This window comes from Pongo pygmaeus, chromosome 7 (assembly GCF_028885625.2).
Source record: "Pongo pygmaeus isolate AG05252 chromosome 7, NHGRI_mPonPyg2-v2.0_pri, whole genome shotgun sequence".
Taxonomy (NCBI): domain Eukaryota; kingdom Metazoa; phylum Chordata; class Mammalia; order Primates; family Hominidae; genus Pongo; species Pongo pygmaeus.
Window position 1 is genome coordinate 62138992 of NC_072380.2, and position 24043 is coordinate 62163034.

Below are 24043 nucleotides of genomic sequence, written 5' to 3' on the forward strand. Positions count from 1 at the left end.
AAACAGTTAAGGTCTTCAAAAACAAGAAAATCTGGAGAAATTGTCAAGCCGAAAGGAGCCTAAATAGACAGAACAACTAAATATAATGTGATATCCTGGATGAGATCCTGGAACTAGAATGAAATAGAATGAAGACATTAGGGGAAAAACTAAGGAAATCTGAATGAACTATGGACTTTGGTTAGTAAGAACACATGGATACTGACTCATTAACTGTGGCAAATGTACCATAGTAATGAAGGATGTTCATATAGGAAACTGGATGTGGGGTACATGGGAACTCTCTGTGCTGTCTTCTCAAGTTTCTGTATATCTAAAACTGTTTTAACACAACCGTTCTATATTTACAAACAATACATTTGTATTTACAATGATCTCATTTTTTTCCTTTTTTGTTTACTTTTATTTATTTTTCTCCCTCCCCTCTCTGGAATGTCAGCTCTTTGAGAGTGAAAGTTATTTCTCTTTTATTCAAAGTGTTGTGTATTGATATAATGCTAATGGGCAATACATATACGGGTACAATGAATGAAATACTGAAATACCCTCTCTGCTGTAATCTAGATGCCCCATTAATTTCAGAAAGAGCTCTCCTCCTCTCCTGTAGATTTTGCTTCCTTCTTCTTTTCTGTTTTCAAATAATCCTCTCTACTTTCATATTCATCTGGCATATCAGCTCTTCTACCAGCTTCAGGAAGGAACCTCCAGACAGCAGCCCTTGGTTTACCTATGTTTGTACACAATTTGGATTTCAACCTATTTTGAAAATATTCCTTTAAAAATTATTTGGACTTGAAGTCATCTCTAATATATTTCTATACTTGATGCTTTAGGATTAATCTTGTATTATTTTTAATGACAGGTTTTTTGATTCCAACATATCTACTCATGCATAGTACCAATTGTAGATTTCTGAATAAGCAATACAATTTGATAAGCTAGAATTAAAGTTCCTTCTTGTTTCCAAAATTCCCAGTTTATTATCAATCGTTTCACTCTGCTAACCACTGAAGCCACTTCCTAATCAGTAGTTTTTGTTTTTCAATTCTAGCACTTCTGGGATAACTCCTCTTTTGCTATAAGTTGTAAACTATATCCATTGAACATATATTTTCAAATATGCTTTCCTTCTCTTTCTCTGAGTAAAGTAGTGCATGTGTGTGGCTGAAACTATCTTTGTTTTTCTTAGGGATTCATCTTATTCCAGACAGCTATGTTATTTAAATGTTCGGTGTGTTCTGGAGTTTGTACTATGGTCCTTGAAATGAGAAAGCAAATGGGTACATATGGTCAGGTACTTTTAAGTCTATTTCACTGGAGTGCCATATATTTATTGAATAATTTTGTTGAATAAAATATTTCTCTTATAGGAATACATAGACATCCCATAATAAAACATTTCATATGAAATTCCTCTTATTTTAATTAATCTAATACTTTTTCTAGTAACAAAAGCTAATATTTATTAAGTAAATACAAACTTCCAAGCTCCTCTCTAAGTAGTAAAACACATAATCTTTATAAAACTGCTAGATAGATATGATTATTACTATTATTTCATAGATGAGAAAGGTGTAATGTGGAGAGATTAAATCAATTGCCCAGGGATATACAGCTGTCAAACTATGGAAATAGAATTAAAACTAATAGAATCTAGCTCCCAAGCCCAAATTTTAACAAGTACATGCCATTTGAAGAAAGTAGTTTGGGGATGATTTTGTGACAATAATCTTTCTTCTGAGAATATAATTGGAATTAAAACACTTGGCTTTTTTTTTTCTTCAAGAATTTAATAGGGCTTGGGCATTGAGGGACTGTTGTAATTATCCAGCTTTCTGCCAAGAATTTGAATCTCATCTGATGCCAAGTGTCTGACTGTTTTTAAGCGTTCCAAATCTGTGGTGTGTAGTGTGTTAACAGAAACATGCTTTCTTTCCTACAGAATTTGAAATTAATTTTCTTAGTGCCTGTCTTCTGCTTACTTCCCCAATGGGGAATATTCTTGGCTTCTTTCTTTTCCCATTGACACTTCGCTCCACATTCTTAATGCCTTTGATGCCTCATTTAGCTCCTCACCTACACAGAATTTGATTTCACAGGGCCTGAGACTTGTCTAATCCCAGCTTTATTCTAAATCTGCCTGAGAGCCCTTCCTCTGCACTCACTGTGGGGTCTAGCCTTTGGTCTAACACATGGTGGACCCTGGGCCCCTGTGCCATCCTCCTCTTCAGCTGTCCCCCATGTCGGTGGTGGTGGGTTTCTACCGTTTCATGTTGCCTCACATTTCCCTGTTGAGGTTTTCCAAGACATCTCATGTTAAATTACCATTTGAAAAACCTGAATTGTTTTCTATTGACTAGATCCTGACAATTACAAACGTTTGTCAATATTTCAAGTTTTCCTGGGCCCTTAATGAATGTTGCTGTATTTCTCCTTGCAGAGGTTCAGTAAATGTTAGTTGATTAGGATAATAAGTTGGATAAGAAAAGATACAAAAATAGACACAATATCAACTGTGGAGACTTTAAAATAGTGAGACCTTGTCTAACTGAGGATAGAGCACCTCTGGCTAGAATTATATGTCAAACATCTTGAAATATAATACTTACAATTATAAAATAAAAATGTTAAATCGTAAGTTTTAACATCTCAAAGCCTTTGCTGTAACAATCTTTAGTAAGTCACTCTCCTCCCACCTTCTTGCTTTCACCCCACCCGAATTTTAATTCGCTCTGATCGTGGAGCTTAAAATTAGTGATGGGTATGGTCATCATCTTTTTCTTTTTTGAGATGTTTTCCAACATGAACAAATTTAATGTGAGGACCAGCCTGTAATCAGGTGTGTGTAGTCTCTTTCGGAATGAATGGGGCATTGTCATTCAATGACTTGAGATATCTCAAAAGTATACAGGGAGAAATATGTGTAAGGCCACTGCAATGGCTGGAGTTATAATGCTTGGTTTATTTAAATTTATTTTCTGTTTAGCTGGAGGGCTGCTTAGGCTAATTAACAAGCTCCTGACATGTAGCATCACACAATCCAAGGAAGTAAATGGAAACAAATTGCTAATTAGTGCTGAAATAATTAGAGAAGTATCGTCTTTTGGCATGAAAACGTTAACAACATAAAAAAGTCCACCACACATTAGTAATCTTTGAAGTGTTTCTTTCACAGTGACTCAATGTTGAAGGTTTGGTCAAAGAGGGTTTTGTATTCTTTACAAGATTATATTTGGATGATCAGATATAAACTATATTGCATGATTTAATAATAAATTAGGAAAATATTTTGACTTTCACAATAGAAATCAGCCTATATTTAACAATGTTAAGTATTTCACTGAAAGAATTACAGGTTGTGAAAACGAAAGAATGAACAGTTGTTTTTATTGGGATGTAGCTCAAATGGAAGACTCAAAACTATAATTACCACACTATTTTCATTAAAAACAATCATTGAATATTCAGTATACACATAGTATCCTCTTGTATATAAAAAGTATTACTAAAAGTTGTTTCTTCCCATAAATAACTTTATCATTTAAGGTGGCAGCACCCACAAAACAAGGCAGTAATAGTTTGAAGGCACAGCTGATAAACATACTGCACAGGCCGGGCGCGGTGGCTCACACCTGTAATCCCAGCATTTTGAGAAGCCCAGGCGGGTGGATCATGAGGTCAGGAGATCGAGACCATCCTAGCCAACATGGTGAAATCTCGTCTCTATTAAAAATACAAAAATTAACCGGGTGTGGTGGTGGGCACCTATAATCCCAGCTACTCGGGAGGCTGAGGCGGGAGAATTGCTTGAACCCGGGAGACGGAGGTTGTAGTGAGCGGAGATCATGCCACTGCACTCCAGCATGGGCGACAGAGTGAGACTCCATCTCAACAACAACAACAACAACAACAAAACATACAGTATAAAGTATTATTAGATTCTACAATGGACAATGTGTAACATTTGCTTTATTTGGGGATTTTTATACTATCTCCCTATAATTGTGCTCTGTATATTCAAGGAATGTGAAGATTTTATGTTTAGTGAGTAGCAAATAATTATCACCACAGCAAGCGAAATTTAAAAACTTAACTGTTCTATGTTAAGAAAAGCACTGAGATTGCATTTTAAGGACAAGAGGACTGCACTTTGGATTCCTATTACTCTAGATGTCATGAAATAAATCACATTGATTTCAGATACTTTTCCTCATCAATAATTGGAATAAAGTTATGTACTTCTACTTATATCAAGGAATGTTTTGATGATTGGTGTGAAAAATATCTATGAAATCCTTTTACGTCTCTTTCATTAATCAATATCAAAAAGAACAATGCTTCATTGCTCTTAATGGCTTCCCTTAATGTGTAATGTTTTTTGTTACTAATCAGTTTTGTGATTTCTGCAGAGTCATGGAAGTGAGATGGTCAATCCCAGCAGTGAATGGAAACTGTTCTGGTCCTGGATTTTCAGCCCTGCATGCAACATGTTATGGACATATTTATTCAGTCCACAGTTTATGAAGTGAACACAGGAACAGAATAAGCAGAGCTGTAGCCATTTCCCAGTCCAGCGATCTGACAAATTGCTGCCCCAATCAATCTGTCAAGATGTGTCTGTCATGCCTCCTCTTTCCTCCCACTAAGTTGTAGTTGTGGACTAGCTCTGTCTGGAGGCTCTGCTGCCCCAGGTTGCTATGGAGACCACAGTGATAGGAGATATGAAAGTAAAAGCTGCTCTTTTTCCTCCTCTTCTTACTAACAAACATGAACTGCTATCCTACTCCAGACTCCAAATATAACTGAGGCAGGTAGGGTGAGAATGATGGGACTTCAAAGGCATGTGGGGCTTCCTTTCTAATCCTCCACATGGGCAGGAAGCCCAGCTTCCCCATCCCCACCTACTTACCATCTGCTTTGAAAAGGAAATGTTTGTGAGAATTACCCTCAGTAGTTTTTGTAACACTGTCTCATTTGAAAGTATTACATGTGAGTTCTCACACTCTCATTGTGAGTTCGCAAACTCCCAATGAGCACTCATTCCTCTAAAATCTCTAACAGAACATAACCCATTTCAATCTTACAGATTATAAAATCAGCAATCATTTACTTCAATTCATTTAGAGAGTAGAGAGACAGAGCTTGAATTCCCTGTTTCTACACCATTGCTGAGGACACGTAGTTGCAAGGATTCTAGGCAAGTGGCCTCTGAAAAATGCAATTATGAAACATGAGGGGGCTAATACTTTGGCTCCAAACTATGCCTAATATATGGCCATTGATATGTGTACTCCTTACCTGGAGGTTTCTTTGCATTGAGATAATGATGCATTTAGTTTGGAGGAGAGTTGGTATGATGCTGACATCTAAGCCTGAAGCTCAGAGCATGAACACAAGAAATTTCCCAAAGATGTTTTATTTATTGATTTTTCTTATCATTCAGATACCAGGTGATGGGAATGCCCTTTGGGACTCTCTTGGAAAAGAAGCAAGGCTTGAAGTGGAATAGTAGATTAGAAAGAGGTCTGAGATAAAATAGAAAGGTGACAATATTATAATTTTAAGGGTTATTTTTAGATATTCGCACTAATTTTCATATAAGTAAAATGGGGGCATAAATTACTTCCAACTACGTATTAAATATTGAACAGACTCATAAAGTACATGCATCTTGTACAATTTGATAAATATCTTAATGGTTTTTATAGTTATCCTATGTCTGGCATTTTTGTGCATAGCAGACCTCTCTGAAGGCTTAAATTTAAAGTAATCATGAAGTGATAGAATGGATCTATGTATTTTTTTTCATGTATTAAGCAACATATAAGGCAGACAGTTTTCTCCCTACTCATTTAATACATTATATTTGGGATATACACATCTATTTTTAAGTGTTTAAAATTACTGGACTCTCAAAGAAACCACTGTTTTCTCATGGCGGTACAGCTGTGTTTCTCCCTATGCAGGCTTCAGTCATCATGAAAGTGCTAGCACAGCTCACTCCGTGGTGGCCCCAACAATGCTGCTAATGGTATCAGGGTATTTACACTGTACTCAGTGTATATCAAAGGGGATGGCATTTAAAATTCAGAATAGCATGTTCAAATGACTCACGCAATGGACTGAAATGACGGTATATGGCAGGGAACAGTGTAAGCAATTCTACAATATTTACTTCTTAGTTCCATGTTGTGTAAACATTTTGTGATAATGTGCATAAACAAATATTTAGCAACTGTATTCTGCAGCTGCAAATCTAATGTGGGTGTGATAGGGGTTAGCTTTGTTTTTCAGATCTTGATAATTCTTTATGCTTGAAATAACCTATACAAAATTCTATTAAAATAAGGATAAGTGCTATGAATTATTTCTTTTTCTTCACAAATTCTATTTAAATATGGTACATAGGTTTCAAGCTAAACATTTATATAGCTGTGGTTTTACTATTATGAATTTAGAGTGAATATGTGTATAAGTTATTTCCATCTAATGTGGTTATATCAAATACGTATATATGTATGAGGCTTTAAGTAAACACTCTGGATTTTCTTTCTTTCTTTTCTCTCTTTCTTTCTGTCTTTCTTTCTTCTTTCTTTCCTTCTTTCTTTCTTTTTTTTTTTTTTTATGGAGTTTCCACTCTTGTCGCCCAGGCTGGAGAGCAATGGCACAATCTCAGCTCACTGCAACCTCCGCCTCCCAGGTTCAAGCGCGTCTCCTGCCTCAACCTCCCAAGTAGCTGGGATTACAGGTATGTGCCACCATTCCTGGCTAATTTTTTGTATTTAGTAGAGACAGGTTTTCACCTTGTTGGTCAGGCTGGTCTCAAACTCATGACCTCAGATGATCTACCCATCTTGGCCTCCCAAAGCGCTGGGATTACAGGCGTGAGCCTCCATGCCCAGCCTGGATTTTCTTGATATAGACATGTTCTCTACTTCAGTATTCTGCCTGTATAAGAAATATGCTGGGCCCAGCACAGTGGTTCAGGCCTGTAATCCTAGCACTTTGGGAGGCTGAGGCTGGTGGATCATGCGAGGTCAGGAGTTCGAGACCAGCCTGTCCAAGAGGAAGAAACCCCATCTCTACTAAAAATACAAAATTAGCCACATGTGGTGGTGCCTGCCTGCAATCCCAGCGACTTGGGAGGCTGAGACAGGAGAATCGCTTGAACCCAGGAAGGGGAGGCTGCAGTGAGCCGAGATCGCGCTGTCACACTCCAACCTGGGCAATGAGAGAGACTCTGTCTCAAAAAAAAAAAAAAGAAAGAAAGAAAGAAAAAGAAAAGAAAAAGAAAGAAATATGCTATAACCTTTCAGTCTGTAAAATATGTCTTTTCTTCCCATCTGCAAGATTTGAACTGAGTACACTTAATTTCATGTGCAATGATTGCATTTTATAGGTATACTCTCTGTCATTGAAGGAAGGTGGAGGGACATTCAACATGGGTCTGAATTAAGTATTTTGGGGCCTCAGTAAACATGTGATTACATTTGATTTGATAATGGAAACTTTGCTCATTTGAGGAAGTCACTGGTAGTCTCTGAGATATGACCAAAGGGGCACTGTAGAAACTTGTGGAAAAACTGCTGGGACCATCAGGTTGTATGTGCAGGGTTGCCCAGGTTTTGTTGGTTTCCTTGTTTGTTGTATCACACTAAGCAATGAGACAACTGTACCACATTTCAGTGATGTCAGTATTATTAGCACAGAAGCTAAAAAAACACTTTGACTCCTTTTATGCAGACTAGATTTGGGCCTGGGTTTTTTACATAATGCTATTTACTTTTAAAAACTTTTCTTATGCCTTTTTTTTCCTTTTAATTGGTTGTAAACATTTGTCTTCCCACCAGCTTAGAAGTCTCTAGAACTAAAGGGCTTTATCAACTTCATTTCTTCATTGCTTATTCTGTGTTACTTCATATGGTGTTTTGAATGTGATAGATATTTGATATATGTTTGCTGAGTTAATTTAAACTCTGCTTCTGGATCTCAAAATAAAATATACACAAGTAAGTAACTTAAACAAATGGAGTCTTATCAATGTGGAAAGAAGCTACTTAGTCCATTCTATCTTGTTTTCTGTATCTAGGTAGAGTCTTCCTTCTCAGAACTAGGGCTGTGAAGTGATGCTGTGCAGCTGGGCTCTATAGATAAAGATGCATGAAGAAGTTGATAGATGATGATCATCCTGAAATTGCTATGAAAGTAAAATAGGTTTTTTTAAGAAATTCTGCAAGATTTGACACTGACTATTTTAAGAAAATGGCACAGTGGAAAAAATGGAGAACTCATGTTTACACGTAGTTTTATTTGTCAGTCTGCCATATATTAGGTGCTATGTTTGAGCAAGTTACTCAGTTTTTCAATGTTTCCAAAGAGTCTAGCATGCCCTTTACCTAAGTATCTGTATGGCAAATATGCTTACCTCCTTCTGTCCTTTGGTCGGAAATCCTATCAATGGGTCCTACCTTCACTGATCTATTTAAAATAACTCTCCACACAGCTCTGTTCTTGCTTGTCTGCTCTCCCTGCCATTGTCCTTGCCTATGAGCACCTCTCAACGTCTCCCTTTCTGGGCTTGCATATTGTTTACTTTGTGCTCACCTAAAGTCTATCTTCCATCATCTGTTCTTGCCCTTTGAAAATGAACGCTAGGCAATGACCATGATGACAGCAAGCCATGTTATTGACAGACGGGTTCCAAGAGCCCAGCATGACACTTGGCCCATAAAAAGTATTCACTAAATGGTCATTAATAAATAAACGTAATGAAGTCTTTTTTATTATACTTTAAGTTCTGGGATAAATGTGCAGAACGTGCAGGTTTGCTACATAGGTTTGCTGCACGTGCCATGGTGGTTTGCTGCACCCATTAACCCATCATCTACATTAGGTATTTCTTCTAATGCTATCCCTCCCATAGCCCCCCACCCCACAACAGGCCCCAGTGTGTGATGTTCCCCTCCCTGTGTCCCTGTGTTCTCATTGTTCAACTCTCATTTTTGAGTGAGAACATGTGGTGTTTGGTTTTCTGTTCCTGTGTTAGCTTGCTGAAAATGATGGATTCCAGCTTCATCCATGTCCCTGCAAAGGATATGAACTCATCCTTTTTCATGACTGCATAGTATTCCATGGTGTATATGTGCCACATTTTCTTTATCCAGTGTATCATTGATGGACATTTGGGTTGGCTCTGTCTTCGCTGTCGTGAACAGTGCTGCAATAAACATACATGCGCATGTGTCTTTACAATAGAATGATTTATAATCCTTTGGGTATATACCCAGTAATGGGATTGCTGGGTCAAATGATATTTCTGGTTCTAGATCCTTGAGGAATCGCCACACTGTCTTCCACAATGATTGAAGTAATTTACACTCCCACCAACAGTGTGAAAGTGTTCCTATTTCTCCACATCCTCTCCAGCATCTTCTGTTTCCTGACCTTTTAATGATTGCCATTCTAACTGGCATGAGATGGTATCTCATTGTGGTTTTGATTTGCATTTCTCTAATGACCAGTGATGATGAGCTTTTTTTCATATGTTTGTTGGCTGCATAAATGTCTTCTTTTGAGAAGTGTCTGCTCATATCCTTTGCCCACTTTTTGATGGAGTTGCTTGTTTTTTCTTGTAAATTTGTTTAAGCTCTTTGTAGATTCAGGATATTAGCTCTTTGCCAGATGGATAGATTACAAAAATTTTCTCCCATTCTGTAGGTTGCCTGTTCACGCTGATGATAGTTTCTTTGGCTGTGCAGAAGCTCTTTAGTTTAATGAGATGTATTTGTCAATTTTGGCTTTTGTTGCCATTGCTTTTGGTGTTTTAGTCATGAAGTCTTTGCGCATGCCTATGTCCTGAATGGTATTACCTAGCTTTTCTTCTAGGGTTTTCAAGGTTTTAGGTCTTACATTTAAGACTTTAATCCATCTTGAGTTAATTTATGTATAAGGTGTAAGGAAGGGGTCCAGTTTCAGTTTCCTGCATGTGGCTAGCCAGTTTTCCCAACACCATTTATTAAATGGGGAATCCTTTCCCCATTTGATTGTTTTTGTCAAGTTTGTCAAATATCAGATGGTTGTAGATGTGTGGCATTATTTCTGAGGTCTCTGTTCTGTTCCATTCGTCTATTTATCTGTTTTAGTACTAGTACCATGCTGTTTTGGTTACTGTAGCCTTGTAGTATAGTTCGAAATCAAGTAACATAATGCCTCCAGCTTTATTCTTTTTGCTCAGGATCATCTTGGCTATATGAGGTCTGTTTTGGTTCCATATGAAATTACATGTAGTTTTTTCTAATTCTGTGAGGAAAGTCAGTGGTAGCTTGATGGGAATAGCATTGAATCTATAAATTACTTTGGGCAGTATGTCCATTTTCATGATATTGATTCTTCCTATCCATGTGCATGGAATGTTTTTCCATTTGTTTGTGTCCTCTCTTATTTCCTTAAACAGTGGTTTGTAGTTCTCCTTGAAGAGGTCCTTCACCTCCCTTGTAAGTTGTATTCCTAGGTATTTTATTCTCTTTGTGCAATTTTGAATGGGAGTTCACTCATGATTTGGCTCCCTGTTTGTCTATTATTGGTGTATAGGAATGCTTGTGAAGTCAATTTTTGAAAGCAACAAAAATTGTCCTAAAGGTTAAAACCATAAATCCACATTGGAGGAACTGCAGGGGTGGGGGCCCCGGGCAGCCCAGCCCCGGGGGTAGGCAGGCAATGGCTCCCTCAGCGGACCCGATGTGCCTGCAGCAGGATTCCTCAGCCTCTATCCACTTGACCTCGACCTTGCTTGTGGACCTGGCGACTCCAGCCTGGGCCTGGGTCCCACGTCCTGAGACTGCCTTAGCTCAGATTCTCCTGCTCCGCTAGGTCCTCCTCAAGGCGGCTAGTGCTTCTGGCACTGCAGATAGAGTGGTAGCATATAATGTATAATCAACGAATTTCAAGACAATTTTGGAGCTGGAACCCAAGCCTATCATCAATCATGTCTACACTGCCCAGACAAGCTCTGCATCAGGAGACTGGAAAAGCCATGCTTGGAAACCCCGGACACAGAGAGTGACCTCACAGATGGGACAGCAAGGACGTGATACAGTCGTCCTCGGCCCAGGGCCCTTCCTGCCCCGCTGGGGATGCAGCCACCAAGGGTTCTGCCGGGAACCTCTGATCCGAAGCTCCCCAGAGTTTACACGTGACCTGGAGAAACACCTGGGACAGCCAGCAATTTAGTGTTTTGAATCAGTCAGGACAAAACAACGTGACAGTATCAGAATGACGTACCTTAGAAAGAATGACATATTCCTAGGCCTCTGGGAGTTTGCGACAAGTACTCAAGTTGTACACTTTATTACTGGAAAGCTTCATGTACGGGAAAGAAAACAGCCAAGACAAACACAAATGCGTTTTTGATGGATATGGATAAAGGGGAAACCACCGTTCCAGTGTTCAGTGATTCCATCCGAAGACTACACAAGACGACGGAAAGCCCCAGCGAGTGAGCCAGCCGCGGGACAACAGCAATGTCCTTCCCGACGATCGCGGAGCCAGCAGTCAGCAGCCCCTTAACTCCCATGCGCATCAGGGTACGCGCGCAGCAGGCAAGGGCGACCCCGCGGAAGGACGCGGGCTGAGCTTAGAGGGGCACCCAGCGCTGCTGGAGGCGCCCATGCTGCAAATGCTGTGCTGTGATCCAGAACTTATTTATTTATTTATTTATTTTACTTTAAGTTCTGGGGTACACGTGTGGAAAGTGCAAGGTTTGTTACATAGGTATACTTGTGTACTTGTACCATGGTGGTTTGCTGCACCCATCAACCCGTCATCTACATTAGGTATTTCTCCTAGTGCTATTCCTGCCCTAGTCCCCCACTCCCCCTACCCCCTGCAAGCCCCAGTGTGTGATGTTCCCCTTCCTATGTCCACGTGTTCTCATTGTTCAACTCCCACTTATGAGTGAGAACATGAGTGAGAACGTGTTTCATTTTCTCTTCCTGTTACTTTGCTGAGAATGATGGTGTCCAGCTTCATCCATGCCCCTGCAAAGGACATGAACTCATCCTTTTTTATGGCTGCATAGTATTCTATGGTGTATATGTGCCACATTTTCTTTATCCAGTCTATCATTGATGGACATTTGGATTGGTTCCAAGTCTTTGCTGTTGTAAACAGTGCCACAGTAAACATATGTGTGCATGTGTCTTTATGGTAGAATAATTTATAATCATTTGGGTATATACCCAGTAATGGGATTCGTGGGTTAAATGGTATTTCTAGTTCTAGATCCTTGAGGAATCAACACACTGTCTTCCACAGTGATTGAACTAATTTACCTTCCCACCAACAGTGTAAAAGCAAGCGTTCCTACTTCTCCACATCCTCTCTGGCATCTGTTGTTTCCTGAATTTTTTAGTGATTGCCATTCTAACTGGTGTGAGATGGTATCTCACTGTGATTTTAATTTGCATTTCTCTAATGACCAGTGATGATGAGCTTTTCTTCATATGTTTGCTGGCCACATAAATGCCTTCTTTTGAGAAGCGTCTGTTCCTGTTCTTTGCCCACTTTTTGATGGGGTTGTTTTTTTCTTGTAAATTTGTTTAAGTTCTTTGTAGATTCTGGATATTAGTCCTTTGTCAGATGGATTGCAAAAATTTTCTCCCATTCTGTAGGTTGCCTGTTCACGCTGATGATAGTTTCTTTGGCTATGCAGAAGCTCTTTAGTTTAATGAGACGTATTTGTCAATTTTGGCTTTTGTTGCCATTGCTTTTGGTGTTTTAGTCATGAAGTCTTTGCCCATGCCTATGTCCTGAATGGTATTGCCTGGGTTTTCTTCTAGAGTTTTTATGGTTTTATGTCTTACGTTTAAGTCTTTAATCCATCTTCAGTTAATTTTTGTATAAGGCATAAGGAAAGGATCCAGTTTCAGTTTTCTGCATACTGGTACCAAAACAGATATATAGACCAATGGAACAGAACAGAGGCCTCAGAAATAACACCACACATCTACAGCCATCTGATCTTTGACAAACCTGACAAAAACAAGCAGTGGGGAAAGGATTCCCTATTTAATAAATGGTGTTGGGAAAATTGGCTAGCTATATGCAGAAAACAGAACTCTTACTATAGTAGAATACATGGAAGTACAAACGGGGATTTTGGAGCATGACGGTACAACCACTTCCAATTTTGTTGTAATTTTTAAAACTCTGACACTTTCTACGCATATGATCCTTTAGATGATATATTCTGTACAGAGGAAGAACCAGATCATCCAACCAAAAACGAATGAATTCCTTACATATTCCTGAAAGAACTTTTGAAGAGCTTTTGAGAGGCTGACTTCAAACCATGTAGGAAACTAAGATAGAAATTGTGCAAACTTTTCTGGGACTTTTCTAATGTTTGTAATACTGTATTTAGATTCTTTTTCTATTTTCTTTTAAGGAGTACATTTGGAAATTCAAAACAATTGGCAAACCTTCAATTAGTGTATTAAATGCAGGAGACTTCTATGTTTTGGGCACCTTCCTAATATGCTTTATCATTTAGCACCTTGACTTGAGTGGTGTTGATTAAACATTTGACGAGTAACTATGTTTTTATAAATCTACTGTACAAATTATACAGAGTTTAAGATTTAAGATACAGCTTCTAAGGTCAACGCTGTATATACATGTGTAATTTTTTAAAAAGATTTTGTATATGGAAATTTTCTATTTACATATATAATATTTTTTACTTGTATATATTGAGAGTATTTAGTATACTTTTATATGAATAAAGACAACTGGTAATTGCTGAAAAAAAACAAAAATAATAAAACCTTGTCAACTACAGTCAGGTACCAAATAAAGATGACCATTATCTCCATTATTTTTCAAAAATATTTTATGAGTTCCAGCAAATACGGGTAAATAAAAAATTGAAATTTCTTTTAGAAATATTAAAGAAAGCCCTAAGTTGGAGGGTTGCGGGGGACATGCCAGGGAATTTTTTTTTTTCTATTCCTACTTTTCTTAGCGTTTTCATTAGGAATTGCTGCTCAATTTGACCAAACATCCTTTCAGAATCTTTAATTAAAGGGAGAAACATGTAAATATATATACACACACACACACGTACATATGTATACACACATATATATGTACACACACATACAACTTGTTGAGGAAATTAATTATATTCATAATAATTCATTGATATTTATTCAGGATTTCTCTTTTGAAATAAAGACCACTTGCTCATAGCAAAATTTCATTTCTCACTTGCTGAATTCCATATGCTAATACTGTATTCAAAATACAGTATTGGCATATATATTTATATTAATAATTGTCTCTTGTTTATTTTATTTGTACTACTATATCTGCCTTTATTTTTAATTTTCATTTAAATTTACTTTAATAAAATGGTTTGAAGAGACATGATTTTCTACTGGAATCATCTCTTCTTTAAGAATTAGATAAAACTCAGTTTTATCACTCTGTTCCTGATGCTTTTTCAAAGTAGAACTTTTATCAATTGTAAAATTTAAATTAACTTGCTTAATGGGTCTTGAGCTACTCAGTTGGCCACATTAACAATTAAAAGAAAAAAGAAAATGTTGCTCGAATCATTGAGGAAATCATCTTGGAATTATAATAACTGCTGAAATAGTATTTCCATAGCCACGTGAACTAGCTAATAATGTATTTTACTTCAATTAGTTTAACTCAGAATGATATGTCTCTTTATACACTTTTATTACATAGAATCTTGTTTTATTTGAGTCTTTCAACAAAATGAATTATTTTCAGTCATAGCCTTAAATATTGTCATTATCTTAAATAAGTACAATTTTATCAAATGTTTCAATATTCTTTTCTAACTAAAATAGATGGCTCTTTTCTATATTGACATTCAGTGATTTATTACTATTGTATTATGATTAGTTTCACTAAGATTTGTTATATTTATTAGAGCTGAGAGCTGAAACTGCATTCTTAATTGTAATAAATAATTATCAAAATCAAACATTATTGCATAATTATACACTATTTTAGGCTGAAATTTTAGGAATTGTGTAATTTTAGGAATTCTGAAATTTTAAATTATTCATAGTTCTTTCTTTCATCATATAACCAGATGGACCTTCTTGTTGGGACTTTTCATTTTAAACGACATAAAATTTAGACTAGAAATGCCTATTGAAATATTCCTATGTCATTTCTATATATTTACGAAGTATTTTTAAAAATTAAAATGCAGAAAAAAATAATAAAACGAATGAATGCATACAATGCCTCCTCAGGAACATCACATTACCTTCCTTGAGCTATTATGTTGACGGTAATCTGACTCCCCATCCCTAATGTGACGTATTTCTAGCTTTTCCAGCTCTGTCTTGTATCCTGTGGTTGCAGCAACCAAGATGAGAGCTGATGTGTCTCAATCATGTCAAATTCTTTTTTTTTTTTTTTGAGTTGTTTCCTCCACGTTCCCAATTATATTTGACTTCACATAGTTGATTAACCCACTACTTCCAGAAGTTATGCGATAAGGTCTTCTTAGATGCAGCTCTATACCCTACTTTCCAGCTGGGTAATTTCTGCTGCTGCACTTGATTTACTTTCCAATCCAACAGTAACAGCTCTTGTGAATATTACAGACTTATTTCTTGCTCGAATGCTTCTCTCTTAAGAAGGCCTTATCTCCTGCCCATGGCTAGCAACTGCCATGACCCTGTGAGCAATCTGCAGTTGTGAATGTATATACCTGCAGGAAACCATAGAAGAGCAGTATGCTCCCTCACCTTGCCACCAGAAGGCTCCTCTGTAAACCTGAACGTGCTAGTAGACGCACAATGGCAGGAGGACTCCCTAACCCCGGCATGAAACCCTTTACATTACAGTTTCAACCAAAGCTGTCACCCAGTAATACCTGTAAAAAGCCAAGTTCTTATTTTTCCTTCAGTTCATAAATGAGTGCATAAAAAAGATTCATTTATTTGGTTTCCACATATAGTCAGTATTTTAGAGTGAACAGTAAAGCATGTTATAGTTTCTAGATTAGCCTAGTTATTTTATCTGTAAAGTGACCAGTTTCAAAATCAACCCTCAAAGTCAAGTTTAAGATCCTTCTCAGATAGGATCCAGAATAAGGAAATAATTTACTTATGACAAGTGGGATGAGTCCAATATCTAAGTGACTGTTTTCCATCATTGTTACTAGCAGGCAGAAATACGTCAATCTGACTCTCTTAAAATCAAAATCTTACTTGATTTCCTGACATCATGTGAGGCCAGTAACTATGATCCTCACAAGCTAATCTTCCTGCCCTTGCTGTCTGTGAAGGGAGGTGTGTGCATGTTTCCTGATGTGTGCTTAAAATATGCCTAGACAAAGCAGCAGTGCCCTCTTTTTATCAATTAAAAGCAAGCCCAGCTATGGGCATCCTTGGCTTTATATTGCAGAGCAGTGGCAGGTAGCTAAATTCTTCCTTAGAATCTCATAGAAGTTAGAACGGCCTCCAAGGGGAAACCAGAAAGGGCAAAGAACCAAAAAATGTTGTATGAACTTTTCTTCTTAATAGATGAATGGAACTTAAGTTTCAGTTCATGAACTGAGCCGTTAGATTTGTAGTGGTTTTAATATTAGATTAAATCCATAAATATCTATTGAATTTAATTTCTCTTTTCTATTCTTATTGATTGTCACCATTTATCAACCCTCTTGCTTGGGTACTCACGTATAGCAGTTTGAGAGAATAACTGTGCTAATACTTTATCTGATTAAAATTCACAACATTTTATTTGAATTATAAAATGTGAATGAAAGTAAAAAGGACAACTGGATTTATTGGTTATTTCTTATTTGGCAGGAATAATTTATTCATTATTATTCAAGATATAGAACCTATATTTTCCAACCTGACAGTATCAGGCTGATATAATATGCATTTAAAGCACAGAAGAAAACTGAAAAAAAAAAACACTATCTCAATTCTATTCCCTGAAAAGATTAATAATCCTGCATTAATTAAGAAATGTGTATTTGTCAAAGGCTTAAAATTATGATTACACAGATACTCATAAGTGACCTTATATTTTAAAAACTCATTATCTCTTTAGGATGAGATTTTGTTATTGTTTAACGTTCTTATATTTTTCACTTATACTTGAAAAAAACTTTACGATTGAAGCACAAATGTAAAGCTTTAAAAGTAAAGCAACTGCCCATTGCCTATTTCAAAGGCAACCATATTTAACCTATACATGTCATATTTTCCCACATCTACACCCATATTTACATATTTACATATTCCCATATTTATATACTTATTCAAAATTGATTTTCATACCATTATTTCTTTTTGTTTAATCCTAGATATTATCTATTGTACACTTAATATAGAATATGAGTACTTAGCTATTTTTTCTACTGCCCCATATATTTTAATTTGTGAGAAATTCCCAATAGAGTCACATAATATTGATTATATCAATATTTAGAGGATATAATATAATGCCAATACAAATACATAAGCCAAGTTCATAAATTCATTCTAAGCCAAAAAAAAGTAAGAAAAAACACTGGAAATTTCAATGAGATTTTCCTAAATCTATAAAAAAATAGGGCAGAATTTTTATCTTCACAGTACTGTGTCCAGCAATCCATGACATAGAATACCCACCAACACAATCAAGGTAATAAGATACTCATTTACCCTAAAAGTTTAATCTTGCCACTGTATAATCTGTCCTTCTGTCTCTTCTCTTCTCCCCATTCCCTGAACAATCACTAAACTGCTTTGTGGCACTATACATTTGTTTACATTTTCTACAATTTTATGTAAATATAATCATATAATAGTATGTTTTTTGGCTTCTTTCACTAAATATAATTATTTTATATTTATTCACCTGGCATCATGTACCCATCACTCGTTCCTTTTTTTTCTTGTTATGTGGAGTCACATGCCATTATAAGGATACATCTCAGTTTGTTTACCCATTTACCTTTTGATGGACAGTTGAGTTTTCTAAATTTTCTGATTAAAAATACAGCTGCCATGAATATTCATGAAAAGTATTTGTAAGGACATTTACTCTCATTTCTCTTGGATAAATTTCTAAAAATTAATTTACTAGATCATGTAGTATGGCATGTTTCAATTTTATGAAATTGCTAAATTATTTTCCAAAATCGTGACATTTTCAATTTTTATTCTTAGTCTCTGAGCATTCCAGTTCCCCCAAAACCTTACACTCACTTAGTATCTGAGGCATACATAATTTGGACATTTCAGAAGATTTATAGTGGTATCTCTTTATAGTTTTAATTTACATTTCCCTAATTGCTATTATGTTAAGCATTTTTTCATGCACTAATTTGCCATCAACATAAGTTCAAGGATATACCTGCCGAAGATTTTTTCTCATGTTTTATTAGGTCATTTGTATTATTATTGAGTTTTGAGTGTTCTAAAATATATTCCGAGTATATACTATTTATCAGAAAAAGATTTATAAATATTTTCTCAAAATTTGTGACTCTCTTAAAAGCATATTGCATAGAAAAGAATGGTTCAATTTTGTTTACTCCCAACTTAACAATTTGTGTTTTTATGGGTTGTACTTTTGGATTAATAACTACAAAAATAAATCCTGCCTTAATGCCACAATGGTTTTCTCCAAAGTTTACTTCTAGAAGTTTTATAAGCTTAGACTTTACATTTAGGTAATTGATTCACACTGAGTTAGTATTAGTATGTCGTGTAAGGTATAGATCAAAGCTCCTTTTCTTTTCTAACGAGGATTTGAAATAGTCCCAGCACAATTTGTTAAAAAGATTTTACTTTCTCTACTCCATTGCAACATTGTTGAAAAATAGTTGTTTATTTTTGTTTGCATTTATTTCTGGACATATTATATTATGTTATCTTAATTATATTACATTATATCATATTATTATTTTATTTTACTTTATCTATCTTTTTGATAACACATGTCTTGATGATTACAGTTTCTTTATATCTCTTAAAATCAAACGATGTTGGTTTAATAGCTTTGCTTTTATTTTCCAAAGGTTGTATGGTTATCCTGGATTTTTTAAATTTCCACATGAATTTTAATAACAGTTTGCCAATTTGTATAAAAAAGTCTGCTGGGATTCCCATATGTGAATTAGGGTTGATAAATATTGAGTCTTGTGACACATATATTTAAATGTTTAAAAATTACTCATAGCAATGTTTTGTATACAGGGCTTTTACTACTTTTGTTAGATTGATACATAAATATTTCATGGTTTTGTTGATTTTATAATTTTTTTAAATTAGAAATTCAGATTGTTTATAAAGAAATATAATTATTTTATATTTATCTTATTTCCTGAAACTCTGCTAAAAAGATTAGTTATGATTAGTTCCAGGACCATTTTTTTTTTTTTTGGTAGATTCTAGTGCACTTTTTGTAAGCCATCATGTCATCTGCAGATAGACACTTTAATTCCTTCTTTTCAAATATAGATACCTAATTTTTTTCTCTATATTGCCCTTCCTAGTACCTTTATGGAAATGTTGACTAAAAGTAGACAGTGTTGACGCTCTTATTTTTTCGAAACTTAGGCCGTTAAGGCCTTTAGTCTGTTACCATTTAGTAATGATATTACCTGCAGGTTTTTTTTATAGCTACCCTCTGCCAGTTTGAGGAAGTTCCGTTCTACCATTACTTTGCTTAAAGTGTTCAACAGATATGAATTTTGAATATTGCCAAATGTTTTTTGATATTTCAACTTAGGTTTTTATGTGGTTAATTATACCAATTGATTTTCTAATGTTAAACCAACCTTGTATTCCTGGATTAAACTCCATTTGATCATTTTGTATTATCTGATTTGCATTGATCACGTTGTATTGTTTGATTTGTTAAAATATTTAATAATGTTTACGTAAGTCCTTTATCTGGCTCCTTGTAAAAATTTTAAAAGTTTGTTCTTTTTTCTCTTTAGTTTGCAAAATTTTAATTATGATGTGTCTTAGTGTAGATTTATTTGGCAGGATCCTTTTGAGGTTTGTTAAGCTTCTTAAATCTGTGGGCTCATGTCTGTCATCCAATTGGAGAAATTTTCAGACATTATATGTTTAAACACTCTTTCAGTCCCTCTTCTTTCTCCTCTCCTCTGTGACTCATATGATATGCATTTTATACATTTTGTTACTATCGTTCAGGTTACTTTTTCTTTTTTTTTTTTTGGTCTATATACTCTATTGTTCAGATAGGGTGAATTCTATTATTCTGTCCTCAACTTTGTTAATTCTACTCTCTCTCATTCCTACTTTGTTATTGAACTATTCCCAAGTGTTTTTAAATGTATGAAAAAATATTTGTATAATATCTGTTTGGATATTATAACATAACTTTTTTGCTGAGATTTTATAATTTTTCACTTGAATCAAAAAACTTGTAATTTCTTATGGCAACATTTTTGTTGATTGCTTCAAAATCCTTGTCAGAGAGTTCCAATATGTGATATATCTCATTGGTATTAGTAGATTATTTCTTCCCTTTAAAATTGTGATTTTTCTGGTTCTTAATATGACATAAAATTTTTACTATATCCTGGTCATTTTGTTTATTATATTAGGTGACTCTGCCTCTTACTTGAGATTTCTTTTTTTAAGCAGAAATTTACTATTTAGCTCACGGGTTTGTGGTCCATGGTTCCATTTACGATATATGTTTTAGAGCCGTTTGGTGCTGCTTTGTTCTGACTGATTTATCTCCTGTCACTGGGCACCCACTGTTCCCTGCTGGGATTGTTTGAAGGGATGGAAAAAGCTTTCCCAGGTCAGTGCTGGTTATGGAGGGTCCCTCCCTGCTGTAGAGGAGGTAGGATAATGGGGACCTTGGAGCAGGTCTATCTTTGCTGATACTCTCCACTAGGATGGTGTCTCTAGGCAGGGGAGGATAGTCTCAGGACCTTGACAAAGTGGCCTCCCTCATTGGGCGCGTATGAGGAGGTACCCCTAACAATGATCCTGGTTACACAGTGCCTCTGAGTGGGGCAGAGTATTCTCAGGCCCAGGGAGAAGGCTAGCACTTCTGCTGGCTTCCCGTTGTCACTACTCACTGATGTTTGTGGCCTTGCCTGGTATTAGTGGGGCTCCTTTACAATCCAGAGCTGGTATGAGCCTATCTGGCGTGCTTTCTGTTTTAATGATGGGGCTGAGAAAGTGCCCGGCCTGTTTGGTGTTCCTCTGGTGGAGCAGGTAAGGTATCCGGCCTCTGTGCTGTCCAGTGCTGGCCTGAGACCCCTAATCAGATTTTCCTTCTCCTTCTGTCTTTCAGAGTTCTTATTTGGTTGTCTTTTGTATTTTCTTCAGTGTTTACAGTTGTACTTCTTGGGGAGGAGCAGAGAGAGATGAGCCTGTGCCTTTTTTTTTTTTTTTTTCACGGAGTTTCGTTCTTGCTGCGCAGGCTGCAGTGCAGAGGTGCAGTCTCAGCACGCTGCAACCTCCACCTCCCAGTTTCAAACGATTCTCCTGCCTCAGCCTCCCAAGTAGCTGGGATTACAGACGCCCGCCACGAAGACCGGCTAATTTTTTTTTTTTTTTTTTTTGTATTTTTAATAGAGATGAGGTTTCACCATTTTGGCTAGGCTGGTCTCGAACTCCAGACCTCAGATGATCCACCTGCCTCGGTCTCCCAAAGTGCTGGGATTACAGCCATGAGCCACCATGCCCAGCCGTCTGTGCCATCTTGTCAGGGCCAGAAGTCATTCTAAATTGGTTTTAAGTAGGCAATTCTTTAATGATTTGCAGTTGAACAATTTTTCTATGTATTTAACGAGATATAGTTCCATGTTTATTAACTGCTTTTTCACTGATTATTCTTGTCTCCTTATTTTACATGATAGTTTAAAATTATAAACATATTAATATCTTTTTCAAGTGTGTTCGCTATAAATAACTCTTCAGCTTCTTGTTCTTTTATTTTTTTTTTAATTTTAAAATTTTTACATGGCTTATATTTTTGGATATGATTTTTGGAGAAATTGAAATTATTTTAACTGGAAGAACTAGACTTACTAATTCTATATTTTAAAAAATGTTGAGAGTTATTGATAATAACAGACTTCAACATTATATTACAACTGATGCTATTGATAATAACAGGTTTGCAGGGAAAAGAAAAGAAAATATTAAGTAGAAGATGTAATGCCTGTTTATTTTTTGCAAGAGGATTAGAGTGAATTGGGTCAATTTGATTTAACCTGAATTAGTACTTTGGTCAATATTGGCAGAATCAGATTTTTATGCTTTTAGAATCATTTTCTCTTATATCTTAGCCTATTTTATGTTACGTAACATATGCTCCAAAGCTTATCCAATTTATTGGTACAAAATAGGTGCTCAACAATTATTAATAATTTACCAATAAATACAGTGACCCGAACATTCTATCTGCCTTTCTGTGGACTTCTTGATTCCTCATATTGCCTAATATAGACCATAAACTCAGGAAGACCTCGATAAGTATGAATGAAAGATTCATGTTGTGTATAAACAGGTGATCACAGAATGTGACAAGAGGATGAACATTGATGGCTCTTACTGCAATGATAAATAATTAGCTCCCTCTATCTTTTATAAAATGTTTCTGACCACTAGGGAAAAATGGAAGGTGGAAGAAACAACCAATAATTTCAAGGCTTTGCCATCATATAAAATGATAAATGTAATGATAATTGTATTCTTTTTATTCTTTTTTTCAGGTTCAGGTTCTTCGGAATGCTGGAGAAGAAGTGACTCTAACAGTGTCATTTTTAAAAAGAGCACCTGCTTTCCTCAAACTCCCATTGAATGAAGATTGTGCATGTAAGCATTTATAAAGAATAGATAAAAGTGCTCACATCATTATAGTTACATAATTATTATTTTGACAATAATTGGTGGATTTCTTCTTAAAGTTGAGATTTTTGCCTGACTGTAAACATTTTTGTATTACAAAGTGTTCTACTAACCCTTATGAAAAGGGAACAAATGTTATTTTTCTTGAAGAATAGATTCAACACATTACAGTTTTTTTCTAGCCTACAATTGGAGAAGTATTATTTGTTTTTAAAATAAGCATATCAAATATCATGTATGCATTATGCATGTCTATTAAATTTCATCAGAATATTTGGTGAATGTATTTTCTCTAACTAAAAATTAATACTAAACAAGAATATGTGCTTAAGTTATTCTGATGAGAGAAGATGAAAAAAAGCGTTTGCCTTTGAGGGAATGTACCAATTTACATAGAACTACTTAAAAAGTTATTTGTCAATTTTATTTTCCTGTTCCATTTTCTAAAATGAAATGTATATTATCTAATACTTTTGCTGAAAAATTGAGGAATAATATATTTTTCACTGAGACATAATTTGTATGCAATAAAATGCAAAGATCTTGCACAGTTGGATCAGTTCTGAAAAGGCACACATTTGCTTAATCCACTTCTTACAATCATAAAACTGTTCCCAGTAAATAACAGCCCAGAAATGCCTACTCACTTACACTCTCTTCTTCATACATTATTTTGACTCTTCTAGAACTTTACAGAATGGAATTATACTTTATTTTTTATTCTGGCTTATTTCATTATGAATAATTTCTTTCAGATTCACTTATTTCTCAGATTCACATATTTCTTAGTTTGTTCATTTATATTGCAGTTTATTTTGCTGTTTATATTGCTGTTTATTATTCCATTGTATGAATGTACTATATTTATTAATGCATCTTTCTGTTGAAGATACCAGCACTGTTCCCAGTATTTTGCCATAATAAATAAAGCTGCTGGAAATGTTCTTTTATTTAACTTTTATTTTAAGTTCAGGGGTACAAGTGCAGGGTTGTTACACAGGTAAACTTGTGTCATGGGGGCTCATTGTACACAAACCAGTTATTGAAATTAGTACCCATTAGTTATTTATCCTGATCCCGTCCCTCCTCCCACCCTACATCCCACTGAAAGGCCACAGTGTGTGTGGGTCCCCTCTATTTGTCTAGGTGTT

At 35.7% G+C, this 24043-nt stretch overlaps 1 protein-coding gene across 1 annotated transcript in view; it reads left to right on the forward strand.

Moving 5' to 3' along the window:
• The window catches only part of SNTG1 (syntrophin gamma 1), an 873149-nt gene that overhangs the window by 564583 nt on the left and 284523 nt on the right, over positions 1 to 24043 (forward strand). Inside the window, exon 9 of the mRNA XM_054499229.2 lies at positions 22757 to 22859. Within this exon, the coding sequence (XP_054355204.2) occupies positions 22757 to 22859 (103 nt within the window). The remainder of the gene's footprint in view (positions 1 to 22756; positions 22860 to 24043) is intronic.